At 49.7% G+C, this 14,918-nt stretch overlaps 1 protein-coding gene across 1 annotated transcript; it reads left to right on the forward strand.

Annotated features, from left to right (window-relative positions):
* The first annotated feature begins 1,754 nt into the window (after positions 1 to 1,754).
* On the forward strand, positions 1,755 to 11,573 carry VTCN1 (V-set domain containing T cell activation inhibitor 1). Its single transcript, XM_009879935.1, is given in 4 exon segments — positions 1,755 to 1,786; positions 6,515 to 6,579; positions 8,050 to 8,397; positions 11,179 to 11,573. Coding segments are annotated over 4 exon segments (840 nt in total).
* Positions 11,574 to 14,918: the final 3,345 nt, after the last annotated feature.

Genomic DNA, 14,918 nt, shown 5'->3' on the forward strand with positions numbered 1-14,918 from the left:
TTCACAGTGAAGCACTCACGTTGAAGTACCACGTGAACAGCTGAATAAACCCAATGACTAGTCACTCTTGAAAGGAGAAGGTCCTACCCTAGTTCCTCTGTCCTTGCTGCAAGCCATGTGGTCCTGCCCCACCAGAAACATGACTGGGTGTGACACTCCTCTGACCACAAAGGAGCAAGTTCAACTCCCAGACCCAGCAGGAAACCATTTGCTTTCTAATTTTACTTTGTTTCATAACAGGTGACTAAGTTTAGTGGAGGTTCAGATCTGTGCTCTCATCAGTGCCAGGGTGGTGGGACATGGGAAGAGCTTCAACACAAGCTGTGACATGTAACTTCATCCTGGCATGATAAGGCTGGAAGTGGTGAGTCCTGGGTGCTAAATGCCTTGGAATACAGTTTGTTGACTTCGGTGTCTGTACAAGAGTCACAGCCTATTCCAGCCCTCTCTCTGTTGTCTAGAAAAGTCTGTTATGTGTCATGCAACACATCTGGCTATGTTCATCCGTTTAGAGGTGAACGGGCTCTTTTGGAGTTGAACTGTGGTCCAAAAAGTTAAGTGCACACTTCTGAAATCCTGCACATGCACACTGAAAAGGCTACTGTGCCCCTCAGAGCATCATAAGACCTCCTGAACCCTACTCAGCCTTTACAGCTGGTTTGCTCATCACTGACCAGTATTGATTCGTCTTGATTTGAACCTCTGCTTGTTGCAGAGAAAGTAATTTGGGTTTTCTTAGGTGCTGGGCTGTTCCCAGTTCCTCTGGACATCCTCAGCTCTGTATGGGAAAGCTGTTCGCTCCTTCTAATCATCCAAACTTGCTGGAGGTGGCTATGGACTGTGAAAAATTCTCCTTTCCCCATCCTCCCTGGAACACAGTCCAGATATAGATGATAGGATACACAGGTTCCCCTTTGGTAAACTGAACATGGTGGTGCAAGCTGCCTTTCCTTTTCTGTTATTTCACAATCTCTCTGACCTTCTCAACCTCTTATGCCCAAGGGCTACTCATCCTGCTGCCAGCCTCAAGTGAGACCAGGTACAGAGGGAAAGGCTTGCAGGGTCTGTGCCAGTTGCTTTCCTTTACATGCTCTGATGTCTGTCATAATGGTAGATCTGAGAGGAGCAGGAGCTGGCCTTTGAGACTAGAAGTAAGTTTGGTCTGGAGAAGTTCAGAGGAAGAAAACAGCAGTAGGAAAGAGGCCACTGCCAAACCTGTGTGGCTCTGACAGCACTGCTGAGCCTGGAGGAGCCGAATGGTGCTGAGAAGAGGACCTGCAGGTGGGACTTCTCTGCCCAGTGCCAACAGCAAGATTGGAGATTTTAGCAAGGACACTTGAGCTAGTCTTGGATATAACGCAACCCACCAGTGATGGATGAGCTGTGGATCTACATGGGAGGCTGCTGCACTCTGACCTCAGGATTAGCTGGCTACCAAACCATGAGCTGTGGTGTTTTCTGTTTTAAATCAGACATGTTTCTTTAATGGATGGTGTAGGAAGTCTCTTGTGTTGCCCCAGTGACTAACCAGGTCTCCCTGCTTTTGACTGGCCCAATGCGGGGGGAGCTGAGATGCTCACTGCTTCCTCATTCCTGAGAGTTCACTGCTTGGGCTCACCACTCCTTAAGCTGAGTTCAGTTATTTAAGCAGGACAGCCCAGGAGAACATATCATGCGAAGGACAGGGGCTGTGCTGAACAGTGTGGGACCTTTGGGCGCCTGGTGTTTTGCTTGTCTTCATAGGTGATGTGATCATGGCATCCCAAGGCCAGGTCATTTTCTGGAGGTATGGTGTTATCTGCATCTGCTTTGGGAGAAAGGAGGGAGGGAATTGCATTTTCCAGACTCATCAGCTTTATCACGCTGCTGCTGGGAGCTTTCATGACACCAGTTCTTTGCAGCTTGCCTCTATACTGCACTCAATGGTACAGCTTCTTTTATAGAATAGCTGTGTATAGTGTATATAGTGTAGCTGTCAGACACCCATGTGCAGGTCATTGACTGCAGCCAGGATGGAGATTCATGTCCTAGAAACACTGCATGGCCGGAATATGCCACCTCAGGTTTGAAGGCTGTTGTAGGTCAGGGTACCGATGGCTCTGTGCTCCTGCTGCTGTTGGTTGGGGTATCAATGGGTTGAGGGAGGCTCCATGTTCCTTCTGCTGGCCCTCAGGCAGTCGCTTACATCTCTGTCACATCGGCGTGCTGTGGGGAGAAAGGCAGAAGCTGTCCTACAGCAAGTTTCCTTGCTGTGTGGGCCAGGAGTAAGAGCTGGGAAGATGTGCAAGCTGGTTTGTGTCTCTTGTTTCAATGAGTCTCTTTCCTTTGGAGCTAATGACCAAGGCTTGGTGAACTACAGTCCGAAAAATAAGTATCGTGGGGAAGGCCATAAAAATATCTATCTCATATGCTTGTCTCCTGACTAGTTGCAAATAACCCCCACTAGTTGTGAAATTAGTTGGCAAACTTGCTTCAGCCTCCGATGAATGTGGACCAGGCTTGCATCTAAACCTGACTGCTTGATCCACCAACAATCTACGTCTCTTCATCCCAAGTGTGGGCTCTTCCAGGGTGGATAGAGGCAGAGGCTCCAGTGAGGTGTGTGAGATATCCCTGCTTGTGCTTATTCTGTCAAAAAGGTTTCAGCTGTTACGAGTATCTGTCCCACCTGAGGTGAACAGCAGTGGGGAGAAGGGCAGTCCACATGTGAACAGAAGAGATCTCCCATGCGTGAGCCGTGCGCCAGCTTTCTCACATGGAGCATCAATGACGTGCTAAACAGTAATATTGGTACTTTTTCACTGACAAAAGTGAGATCACTAGTAGACATAATGTAACACAGTTTAAATATCCACTGGGCATTGCGTTCCTCATGTGTCTGGAATGCATGTAATAACCAGCTCTGTCATTCTCAAGAGGTAGCCCAGCTGGCTTTTGTCAGGGAAATGCAATAACTGACTGGTGTGAAAAAATGTACTCCTACCCCTTGCTACTCTGAGAACCATCCTCCAGCTCTGCCAGCACCCCTGCCTGCCCCGGGCGGCTGTGCACAGCCAGACGGCAGCAGGTTACTGGAAGCCGCAGGCTTCTTCAAGGTTGTTGGCCTCTCCAGGCTAATTTTGAAATGCAGAAATAGCCCAGAAAGAGGGGTGAATTTTCCAGGAAGCTTCAGAGAAGCAGTGGGAGGTTTCTGTTGGTTTCAGGAAGAGACAAACCAAACCAAAACAACTCAAAACTTGTTTTTTTATCCTCGCACCTCTAAGCCCATTACCGAGGGAAAGCTTACTCCGCGCGGAGCTAGAGATCAGGAGGATTAAGCCTCTGCTGCCCATCACGGCAAGGCGGCAAGCCTCTCCCTGTCCCCAGCCTGCGCTCTCCAGAGCTGCAGGCAAAAGCCCATTTGGCTGATGAAGAACGGGACCACAGAAAAGAGAGTAGGATGCACAGAGCGGCATCCCTCAGGCTGCCAAAGCGCCACTGGGAACCGAGGGCAGCGTCAGGGCTCTGACTTGTGCAGCCCTGGCTATCTGCGTCAGGCTGTTGCCGTGCCTCCGAAACGCTGGAAGTACGAGGGGTGCTGATGCATGGAAAATTGCTTTTCGCTTGAACTGCTGGACTATTGCGACACACAGCTACCATCAGCACATGGCCGGGTTGCCAGCTTCCTCTTGTTTGCCCTGCACTCCGCATTGACTCAATAGACACAGGGGGCTCACAGGCAAATATTTTTAAAGCCCTTATGATTCTTGGACCTCACAGTTTCTGTGGAGGAAACTCCAAAGGGCCTGATTTCTCCTTGTCCCTGGCAAGGGGTGTTGAAGTGGGCAGTGGCATCCTTGTACCCAAAATTGCCATATCCCCTGTAACAAACAAGCGGCTTTTTCTATCAGCCCTGTTGCTGCCTTGAGCCAGGGGTGGGAAGCACCGCTCTGGATGCAAAGCTAGCAAGGCTTTGCAGCAATGGGGGAAGGTGGCGCCAGCGGTGCTGGCCCATTTGTACTTGTTTGTATTTGTGTGTGAGTGAGCTGAGGATGGTTTTGCCCAGCACAGTGCTAGGGCAGAGGTGGTGTTCAGGCCACATGGTCCTTTTAGGACCGAGGGCAAGTGTGGTGGCACCTGAAACTCTCAGGGACTGCACAGGAGGGCGCCTTGTCCCCTGACATACCCCCTCTGGCATTTATCAACGAAATCCTCCGTAACCTGCAGGCGGCATCTCTCTCGGTTCCTAGCAATTTCTCCCCTGCCCACTCTCAAGAAGAAGGATTTTAATTTAGAGGTGTGAGGGTGAGTCACAGCCACTGTGAGACAGCGTGGCTGATACTTGCTCCGGGCATATGTGCCATGGGTATAAGCCCGTGCTTCCCAGGCGTGAGAGCTGAGGCTGATCGTGGCAACGTTGGCTGAGTTTATAGCAACTATCTCGCTCTGGGATCAGCTCCGTAGAAATTGGTGCAGCTCCTCAAGGAGGTAGATATTATTCAGCGTATGCAAGAGGCTTGGTATCTGCTCTGGAATGGGAAAACACGGAGTTGTCCCATGGTGAGCCTTGCCAAGACCCCAAGTGACTTGGGGTTGAGCCCCATGGGACATGACAAATCTCCACCAGGAGGCGTCACGCTGCAGGATCCACATGAGCCAAAAAACAAAGTCCCCATCCCACAGGCCCCCAGGGGAGGGAGTGGTTGGTGATGGGTCCCCAGCTACCTGATGCACCACTTTCCTCCCTGACAGGTTCAGCTGTGACTGCAGCTGCAGGGCACTGGGAGGGGGCAGGCAGAGAACTACTGTCCACCCTGGTGTGCGTGAAAGCTGGTGAGAATGGGGAGGAAGCCAAACATGTGACACCTCCCAGCTCTGAACACACCAAGCAGGGAGGGCTTGGTACGGATGTGAACGTATATATGGACTCGTATGAACCTTTACACGGACTTATTGCATACTTGTGGTGAAATACAGTTTTGATCCCTTCTCCTGAACATGCTGGCATGTGCAGACAGGGCTTCCTCAGACAATTTTCCACTGGCTTTAAGGATCAGGATGGAAGGGAGATGGCAGGAGGGCAAGAAAGCCTTCTGCAACATCTGCCTCTCCATCCTCTCTTTCAACCCATCTTCCTTCCCTTTCTCCTTTCCCGGCTGCTCCCTGCAGGAGAGGCTTGTTCACATGGTGCGCTCCCCAGAGCTCCGTATCAGCCCTGTGACTGTGGCATCCGTGGTGACTGAGGTGTAATTGTGCAAGTAACTGAAGCAGGCGCACAGTGACGGTGGGAGGTGTTTGTGGTTGTACGGACACTGATGGGCTCTCGGGTGGGAGGCTAACCGATGTGTTAGGAAAGAGCGTGCTGCAAGCCGGCAAACGCTGCTGAAGCGGAGCAGCGATTTGTGTGTGGGCGGGAGGGCCGTGACATCTCGCAGCCTGGTCCTGCCTGGGGACAAAATGGGAAGCCGCAGCTCAGGAGTTTTTTTGTACAACGGGGCAAAACAAGCCCTGGGCTGGCAGGCCTGGGCGCTGGTGCGGAGTGGCCACTGTTGGTGCCCGTGCCTCCTGCAGCGCAACTACCTCCAGTGCCCTGCCGGGCTTGGGAATGGGGTAAAGTCCCCTGTGAGGACCTCCTGCAGCTCTCTGGGCTTCTCCTCCAATAATCCTGAGTAAGGCTGGGCCCAGCTTGACTGTCAGGCACAAGCACGTGAGCTGCTTGCCCCAGGATGTACCTGTGGGGTTCTGTGGGGAGCTGCTTCAGGGTTTGCTTTCGTGGGGAGCTGAGCTCCCTGCCACCCCCTTGTCCACATGAAAATGTGCCTAGGACCACGTGTGACAGTGCCACTGGCTGTGGCGGGAGCTTGCACCCAGCCATGTTTATGGGTCTGTCCAAGCCGGGGCTGTGCCAGAGACGGGTTACACTCAGCAAGGCTCAAGCTGTGCTGCTCCGTGCCATGCTGCCTGTTGCCTCCTCTGCTGGACCCACTCTACCTTTGTGACTTGGCAAGTGGTCCTCCTCCTCAGTCTCTCATTCATCAGCCCTTTAGACATCTGGGCATGGAGCATCCCAAATCTGACCAGCTCACAAAGCTGGTCCTGTTTCCAGTCCTCTCCTGCCTGCTCCCCAGTTCATACTGGATGTCTCCTGGGGTGAGTGGCCTGTCTCAGTGCTCTGCTCACACCCCTGGGCAACTGGTCCCTCACAAGTGCCAGCAGAGACTGCCTGGCTCGCTTATACACTGGGAGATGCGGAGAGGAGCATCCTCCACTGGGACCCGCTGCCTCCTCCCAAAGGCAAAGCTTGGGTCTCCTCTCCTCCCACCCCATCGTCTCCTGCCTTTGATGACAAGTGGTCATCCGAATGTACATCTCTACTGTGGTCATGTGCTCCACTGGTTCACCTTGCTTTAGGTCTGTGGCTTACTGACCTTGACCTCCTTCCTGCCGGTGGCTCTGCAGACATGCACTGTAGGTGTAGGGTGTGAAAGGAGCTGAGCTGCATGATAATTTTGTCCTTTCTTTTCTCCCCTGATAGCATGACTACAATCATTATCATCCTGGCTGTGGTGATTGCCCTGATAATTGGATTTGGTGTCTCAGGTATGTGAGTGATCAGATTTCTTGCTGTTACTAGCAGGGCTGCCCTGCCACTACCTCCGTATCTCCATCCTGTGCATGGGCTGAGGTGTGATCTTGTGTGGAAGTGCCACCTACAACCCTTCAACAAATGTTCGCTTTATAAAGCTTATGTACCAGATGGCTGAATTAAGACTGCACAGGTGACTTCAGTTCTCATCTTTCTTCACAAGGTATCGCTCCATGGCATTAAGCCACAAGGAGCTGTGCTCTCCTTGGAGACTGTGAGCTCTTGTAGGTTTTAAATAACACAGAGATTTACACACACACAAGTGCTCAAGGTGGGTTTGAAGACACCAGCACTTGGCACCTGGAGCTGAGTGAGGAAATCTGTGTTGGCTCTTAATTTCTGCAAAAACTTGTCAGCACGCCAGCCCCGGGCTGCAGCAGTGGCTGTGCATGCATGAGCCTTGGTGCTATGGGATAGCTCTGTTTTGCCCTGGGAAGTGAGTTCCTGGCCTATGATTTCACAGCAGAAATTAAGGTTTTTTGTTTGTTTGTTATTTAGTTATCTGCCATGTTAGCAACTGAAAAGTTCAACTCCATCTGTTGCTCCATGGAAAGCCAGCTGAGGCAAGTGATGGATAAGCGTAGTGCAGCTTGTGCTGCTGGAGGTGTAGTGCTGTGTTAGTTGAAATTTCCTTGGGCTTGGAGCCTTAAACTTACACATACAGAAAGTCCTGCACATACTGTGCTCCTTCTCCCAAATGGGAAGAGGTGATGGTATTTATTGTGAAATTGGGCAGCATCTGCCAGGATGGGGCACATTCCCCTGCTCCCTCAGAGACAATAAAAATGTGTTGCTTTGGTGTTGGCTGAAATGCAGCCTCCTCAGGGTGTGCTGACTAAGGACAAATTAGGGAAGGGCTGCATGGGAAAGAAGACCCAGCTCTGGGAAGAAGCTAATTCTCAAGCTCACTGATTAGGATTCAACTTGAGAAGCAATCTGTGTCCCCAGGGAAGGGAAATGCTGACTTTTCTTAAATGAAAGTAAACGGTTTGGATTCCAGTAAGGGTGAAAGAGCAGCCTCTTATTTCTCTGCCAGCATTACGCCTTGCAATAGCATTTATATTGCATAAGGGAGGTCCTGACTAAGCAAAGACACAAAAATCACACTCTTCTGGGAGCTGCAAAGAGAAAAATCTCTGATACGTATAAGCAAGCAAGAAAACACCATGCAAATTCTTCTCAAACAAGTAAGAGGAGCTACATTTTGAAGCACACAGCCTGCTAAAAAATTGCTCCTGTGCTTTATCTTGGTATATAAACCATGGGAGCTGACCTCTCCTAGCAGCATTGGCAGCTGCTACTGCTGCCCTTACGATGTGCCAGTGCCCATTCAGCCTCGGGGTTGGTGCATGACAGCCACAGGGTGGTCTGGCCTTTTTCCACGCTCGCTGCCTTTCTCACACCATCGTGCTTTCTCCTTGCAGGAAAACGCTCCATCAGTGTGACGGCACTGACGTCTCCAGGGAACATTGGCCAGCGCGGCATCCTGGGCTGCACTTTTGAGCCCGACATCCGTATGGGCAGCATAGCCATCCGGTGGGCCAAGGCAGGAGTAGCCGGGCTGGTTCACGAGTTTAAAGGTGGGAAGGACCACCTGCAAGAGCAAGACGCCTCATTCCAGGGCCGCACGGCAGTATTCGCAGACCAGGTGATCGGTGGCAATGCTTCCCTGGAGCTGAGGGACGTGCAGCTCTCTGATGCCGGCACCTACCAGTGCTCTGTCACTACGGCCAGAGGGAGTGGGGCAGCAGTGCTGCGGTACAGGACAGGAGGTGAGGGGTACGAGGAAGAAAATCCTGCTGCAAAATGCATGCTAACGTGGCTCGGTTGGACCTACTTGTGGTTATGCTGATGCTAGAGGCTGTGTGAGCAGCACCCGCTCCTCCAGCAGCCACCACCAGGCCCTGCACCCCTGAGTAGAGCGGGGGTATTTTTGGGGGCTTTTACAGAGGTGTTTATGGCCTTACCCACTCTTTTGACATCCTTGTTCCAGAAAAATTATTATTTTAATGCTCCCAGCTTTCTTTTTCTTCTATTTACCACATGTAGTCTACCAGCTACATAACTGACTACAAAGAGCCCCTAAGAACGGGAGTGGCTAACTGATCTTATAGAGATCCAGATTTTATACCTGTTTAAGATAAAATGATAGCTTTTCCTCTCTAGAGTAAAATATATCTCCAGCCAGGAAAAGTGCTGCATAGTAAAAATTGTAGCCTATTTCATATCTTTTTTCTGTTTTTCTAATGAATTCAGTTTTTTAAAAATGACTATTAAAACAACAAACTGCCCATATCATAGTTATCGGAACTACTACATATTTGCTACAGTTAACTGTTCACCTTGCTATGAGTCAACCTCAAAACATGCACAGACACGTACAAATTTTCAGTTGTGGGTGCTTAATTCTTGGGAACCCTCCGGGCTTTCGCCATCATTTTCACTGCTGGCACAAAGCAATATGCTCCTACTGAACTTGGCAGCTCTTCACTTATTGACCTCTGGGTCTTTCTAATGAAATTGTGGTGTGTTACACTGACTATACAATGGGGATAACATGAGCCTGCACAGGTAAGTGGCCTTAGTGTTCCTCTGGCTGGCTTCCCTGAGGTCCCAGCATATCCCTTGAACTCGGGGTTGGCACAGTAGAGTGAGTCCATGACCATGCAGGGAAAGTTTCTAAGGTAGAATTTTAAGGGAATTGTTAGAAGGGAGGAAAAAAAATCTTCATGGCTTTCCAAACGTTGGAGAGTCAATCCTCCAGAAGAGATCTGGAAACCACCAAGTCTTCATGTTCTTCCAGTGAGATGACTGGCTGCAGTAACAAGTCACCTCCCAAACCTCGTGTTGCAGACTGATGGCTGAACCACTTCAGGGTCTCCTGGCGGACTGCAGTCTTTGTACCCTCTCCCTCACCACTGTGACTGGTGTTGCTGCTCAAGAGCTCAAACTGGGAGAGGAAAAAACTGTCAGACCTCTCCAAGTCAACGAAATGCAGTTTTAGGTCAGGTGACCGCTTATGTGGTGACGCCAGATGTACCAGCCCCAGTACCAGGGGGGTGAGTGTGTCATTTGTGCTTCAGGCCAGTCATAGCAGGACAGTAGTAACTGGCAGAGCTCTTAAATGAGACAGGCTGCTCTTCTGCAGGTTTAGTCTCCTCCTTTGGCCCAGTGGAGCCAAAGGACCAGGAGGCAGGCACCAGCTTCTGCGCAGAAGCTTGTGACAGATGTCTTGGAGATGCAGCCACTTCCCAGTGTCACTCATGGGGAGTGCGTCTTGGGACAGAAAGGCAACATTAGAGTTGATGTTACAGGAACATCTGCCCAGTGTCATTTCACAGTCTCCCATTGCATACTGAAAGTGTGTTTTCTGCCTGGTTGTTATGTGAAGCACCTCCCCAAGCAGGGGAAAAAGGGTGCCGGGCTCACAGGCCCCTTATCTTGCAATGGCAAGGATGGAAGAACTGCTTGGGGCTGCAGTAGGCAACAGCAAGGCCAGAGGGCTTTGGCTTACGTCTGATGTGTGCTTAAGTCCCACGGGGATTCGGTCTCCTGTCCCTCCCTGAAACCTTGTGAATCTGCCTGCTTTTGTGTTGCTTGATTCGATGTTTAAGTAATCCACACAGGAAAATCATTAGAGAGAGCAGGTGAAATGCTGCATTAGGGTTTATTTCCATTGAGATTAGTGAACTCTGCTCTCCTAAAAAGTAAATATACAGAGGTATGTTTTTCTAGGAAAGCAAGACTAACAAAGTTTTATTTGAGACAGCCGTGGCTTTGAAACACAGCTGAGTTTGCAACGGTCTTTAAACATTTCATTTAATCCAGGCATGTTGGCATAAATCCTGCAGCTCAGGCCACACCTTAGCCTGCCCTCCACCCCAGCAGGTGCAAATGCAGCTTCCCTTGGCTGCAGCCCCATTCAGTGTGAGAGTCACATCACAAAGCGGTAGGTGTTGGTCAGGCTCCCTTCTCAGTCAGTAGAGAAGGTGAGTCATCTTCTCCCCCTCTCTGATAACAGCAATCATTTTTGGTGGGCCTCTCCCCGTGGAGAATAGCAGGTGCCTCCTTTCAGCAGAGGTGAGCGGAGCCGTGATGGCTGCCGTTCCTGCCCAGGGAAGCTGGGATTTGGCAGACATGGGCAGTCTCAGGCTGGCCAGGTCCTGAGCCCTGTCTTCTCTGGGAGCTCGGGTGTCCAGGTGCTCCCAGGAAATGCTTCATTTACGAGCCTGGGACCCAGCTCGTAACTGTTAAGCAGATTTACTTAAAGATGCTAAAGCTGTGCCATGACCTCAGCAGATCTTGTCAAACTGGACTGCCTTGTCCTAGCCTAGGAGTCTTTAGATACTCCGTAGTCATCCCCCTGTAGCCCAACCTGTACAGATCTCTGTCTGAGCCTCTGTGTTTGGTTTGGCTACAGGCGGTGCTGCAATGCTAAGCAGCAAGTACCCTAGAAACACCTGGGACTGACCAGCGGATGCAGTTGGGTGTTTCATGCCCAGTTCCTAGACATTTGTCTTTTTCTGACTCTCTCCCCCTTGTCCTTCCCGAAGCTTTCAGCACCCCCAAGGTCCACGTGGAGAACAGCAGCAGCGGCGACACATTGCAGTGCGAGGCACCTCGCTGGTTCCCACCACCCGCTGTGCGCTGGACAGCCTACAGTGATGCCGGGGAGTACCTACCTCATGTTGCCAACACCAGCTACGAGCTGAACGCTGAAAACATCACCGTGAAAGTGGTTTCCTTTCTGCACAACATTACCACTAACGCCACCTACACCTGCGTGATTGAAAACAACATTGCCAAGGCTACAGGCAACATCAAAGTGACAGGTAGAGTTTAACATCACCCAGAGACCACAGGCGCAGGGGAGAAGAGGGTTTAAACAGTGTGCCTGCGTGTGTCAGGGGGCTCCAGCAGCACCCGTGTCAGTCAAGGAAAGGACTGAAATTTGTGGTTAATCCAAGCCTCTCTCTGTCCCCGGGATGAAGGAAAGGGTCTGTGTTTGGTCCTGCTATTTCAGGTGTTTTACATGGTAACAGTTGATCCCTTGGCCCAGGGACAGAACTGCCAGGGAATGGGAAGGGAGGACACGCTTCAAAAGAATATATTCCTTTGAATGTTAACCAAAATCAAACCAACCAACACCCCCAACTTCTGACACTTTCTTTAACTGGTTCAGCTTAGATCCCTTTTGTGTACCAAACCAGCAGGCCCCTTTAGCTGTTGCTAAAGACAATCCCTCTGACTCCAGCCCACCCCCTTAATTTAAAAAGCCACCTTACTCAGAGGAAAGCAAACTTTCCAGAAAGCCTGGATATCTTTTCCTGTTCTACATGAGAAGGGTCATAGCTCTTCTACAGCGAGTGCTTCGTAGCAGTGTGTCTCCAGCTCAAGATGGCGGGGTCTATCTTTACCAATATTCAGAAAAATGGGAAGGAATAAATATACACACTCGTTTTGCCTTCCCTGCTGGGTTCCCCATTCTGGTAGCCTCTCACTATTCTCCTGCCACAGACTTCAGCATTACAAGGGGGACCAACCTGCAGCTGGTGAACCTGAATGCGGAGTCAGTGTCCTCCTCCCTTCCAGCCTGTCACTGGATGCTTCTGCTTCCCCTGTATCTGCTGTTGATATAAAGCCTCTATAAAACAATCAGAAACACTGCTGGACTTGGAGGTAAGCTTGGAAGGGGAAACTCATAAGCACGTATGCTTGGTATATGTAGACCCTCTTGCTGAGTTTTTGTACAGCAGCAGACTTATCTCAAGCCTGCCAGAATGGAAGGACACGTCTTTGCCCTGCACTGGTCCTTTCTCCATCCCCAGCTTTAGGTGGGATGCATGGCTTGTCCCTCCTACGGGCTCCCTCCTGGCTTCTCCCATCACTTTCTGCAGCTTCAGAGAGTCTTCTTTTACACTGTTGACTGTCATCTCTTACTCATCCTCTCGTTCTCTTTTCCTTCCCTCCTCAACCTTCTCTCTGACCCAAAAGAGAGATGTCTTGCTTGCTGCTCTGCATACCCTCTGAACCTTGGCTACAGTTCGTGGCTGCGAGGCAGTGTGGACTTTTTCCTCTCTCTCCCTGAGGCCTGCTGCAGCACAGGCCTCGCTTGCACCTGCTTTACTCAGACAACTCTACTACACAGTGCAGCACCTTCAGTAAATAATACCTAGTAGGAATACCTTGAACAGGGCTAGAGGGAGCTGCCAGCCTGAGCAATCCCACCTAGACCTGGAATAATCATAGAATAGTTTGGGTTGGAAGAGACCTTGAAGATCATCAAGTTCCACCCCCCCTGCAACCTCCCACTAGACCAGGTTGCTCAAAGCCCCATCCAGCCTGGCCTTCAACACCTCCAGGGATGGGGCATCCACAACTTCTCTGGGCAACCTGTGCCAGTGCCTCATCACCCTCATAGTGGAAAATTTCTTTCTAATATCTAATCTAAATCTACCTTCTTCCAGTTTGAAGCCATTCCCCCTTGTCCTGTCACTACGTGCCCTTGCGAAAAGTCCTTCCCCAGCTCTCCTGTAGGCCCCCTTTAGGTACTGGAAAGCTGCAATAAGGTCTCCCTGGAGCCTTCTCTTCTCCAGGCTGAACAACCCCAGCTCTCTAAGGCCTGTCCTCATAGGAGAGGTGCTCCAGCCTAGAATAGGGAGGACTGTAGCCAGCCAAAGCACAGGACAACTGCCTTTAGTATTCATCAGCTTTGGCTTTGGATGGCAGTCTCTAGAGGTAAGCTGGTGATGAAGTGGAGAGCTACAGAAAATCAGCTAAAAGGAACATCTCTGTCTTTTAACACAGAACAGTTACACAGCTACCCTGACGGCAGGACACACTTCATGCGTTCCTCCCTCTTGGGCTGAGAACTTTTAAGAGCTCCTTCCAGTTCCAGTGCATGTAGTAGTGCAAACATGAAGCCAGCCGATTTCTCTCTTGTGTTATTTCTTACCCATGCCAACAACAGGATCCTTTGTTTGGCTTCAGAAAGAGAGTGAGGAATGCGATAAGGAAAGTTGCATAAATAAAGGAAAAACTCTGATCACAGGAACGAGGTGTGTTCTCTTGTCTGAAGTAACCCAGGGACCAGAACTCTGTTCACGGGCAGAAGCTCAGAGACAAACAGGAAAAGGGTTTCCTGCAATACATCTGAGAACTGGTCCTTCAAACTCAAGAGTACTAAAACCAAGCAAATCTTAATTCCCCCTTAACAGATTTGATTTGTCTGTCTCATGTCTTGTGGTTCTCTGAATGTATTAATAAAACTGTACGTAAGAGAGCCAGTTAATCTATTCAGTCTTCTCAGAAGACTATAATCAAACTCTCCTTCTGAAAAAAGATGCTGTGAATGGCAAAACAGCGATGGGTCAGAAAATAGCTAACAGGTTTGGAATAAGTGTTAGGTCTTTAACCTGGCAAAGGCAAACAGTGTGGCTGAAGTCCTCTATGAGCACCGATGACTGTACTTGCGATGTGAAATACAAGAGGAACAGGCGAGTAATAAGTGAGGCCACAGACAGAAGACTTAACATATGTAATGAGGAGGAAAAGAGGGTGACCAGTAAGATACTACTGGAAAGTTCAAATTCAGAAGCAGAGTTATTAAACATAGATACAACTCTAGAGACAAATTTGCCTTTTTTGTTTTTAAGTCTGTTATCTGGCACTTCCTATCTATTTCTGTGGCACTGTCTGTTACTATGTTATTCATATTACAGGACTACTTTCAGTTGCACTTTTTAATCAGATTTTGATCTCTTCATCTTACATCACTTACAGTCAACATTTTCCTCAGGCTGAGATAGTTTACTTTTGGTTTGGGGTTGGTTTTTTTTTGTTTGTTTTGTTTTCTTTGGGGAAGGTGGGGAGTAAGTTTTAGCAAAATCTCTACCATTTTCCAGAAAGCACCTACAGAACAAAAGACTGTCACAGCAAGCCTTGTGCAGACCTTTGCTTTAAGCTGTTTTGGCAATCTCTTTTAGGATGGAGTCTTAGAACTTTGTTGAACGGTGGCATCTATCAGGTCTTGTGCCACTCATCTTTTGGTCTTAGAAGCGGCCAGCAGGCCTCGAGAGGGAAGATAGTTTACACATAAACCCACCCCCTAAAGATTAATATAAAGCTCAAACTAAGGGGGAAGGGCAGGGGGGGAAGCACTGAACAAACCAAAAGAGAGCAGCTGTTCAGACATGCTGTCAGCACTACACACAGAATAAGGTGGGAAAGTAATTCTTTGTGGAATTTACTAACCTATAGCACAAGAAGGATCTGGATGCTCTTTTGCCCAAAG

The sequence above is a fragment of the Charadrius vociferus genome, unplaced genomic scaffold (assembly GCF_000708025.1).
Source record: "Charadrius vociferus isolate BGI_N301 unplaced genomic scaffold, ASM70802v2 scaffold162, whole genome shotgun sequence".
In the NCBI taxonomy this organism is placed as follows: Eukaryota; Metazoa; Chordata; class Aves; order Charadriiformes; family Charadriidae; genus Charadrius; species Charadrius vociferus.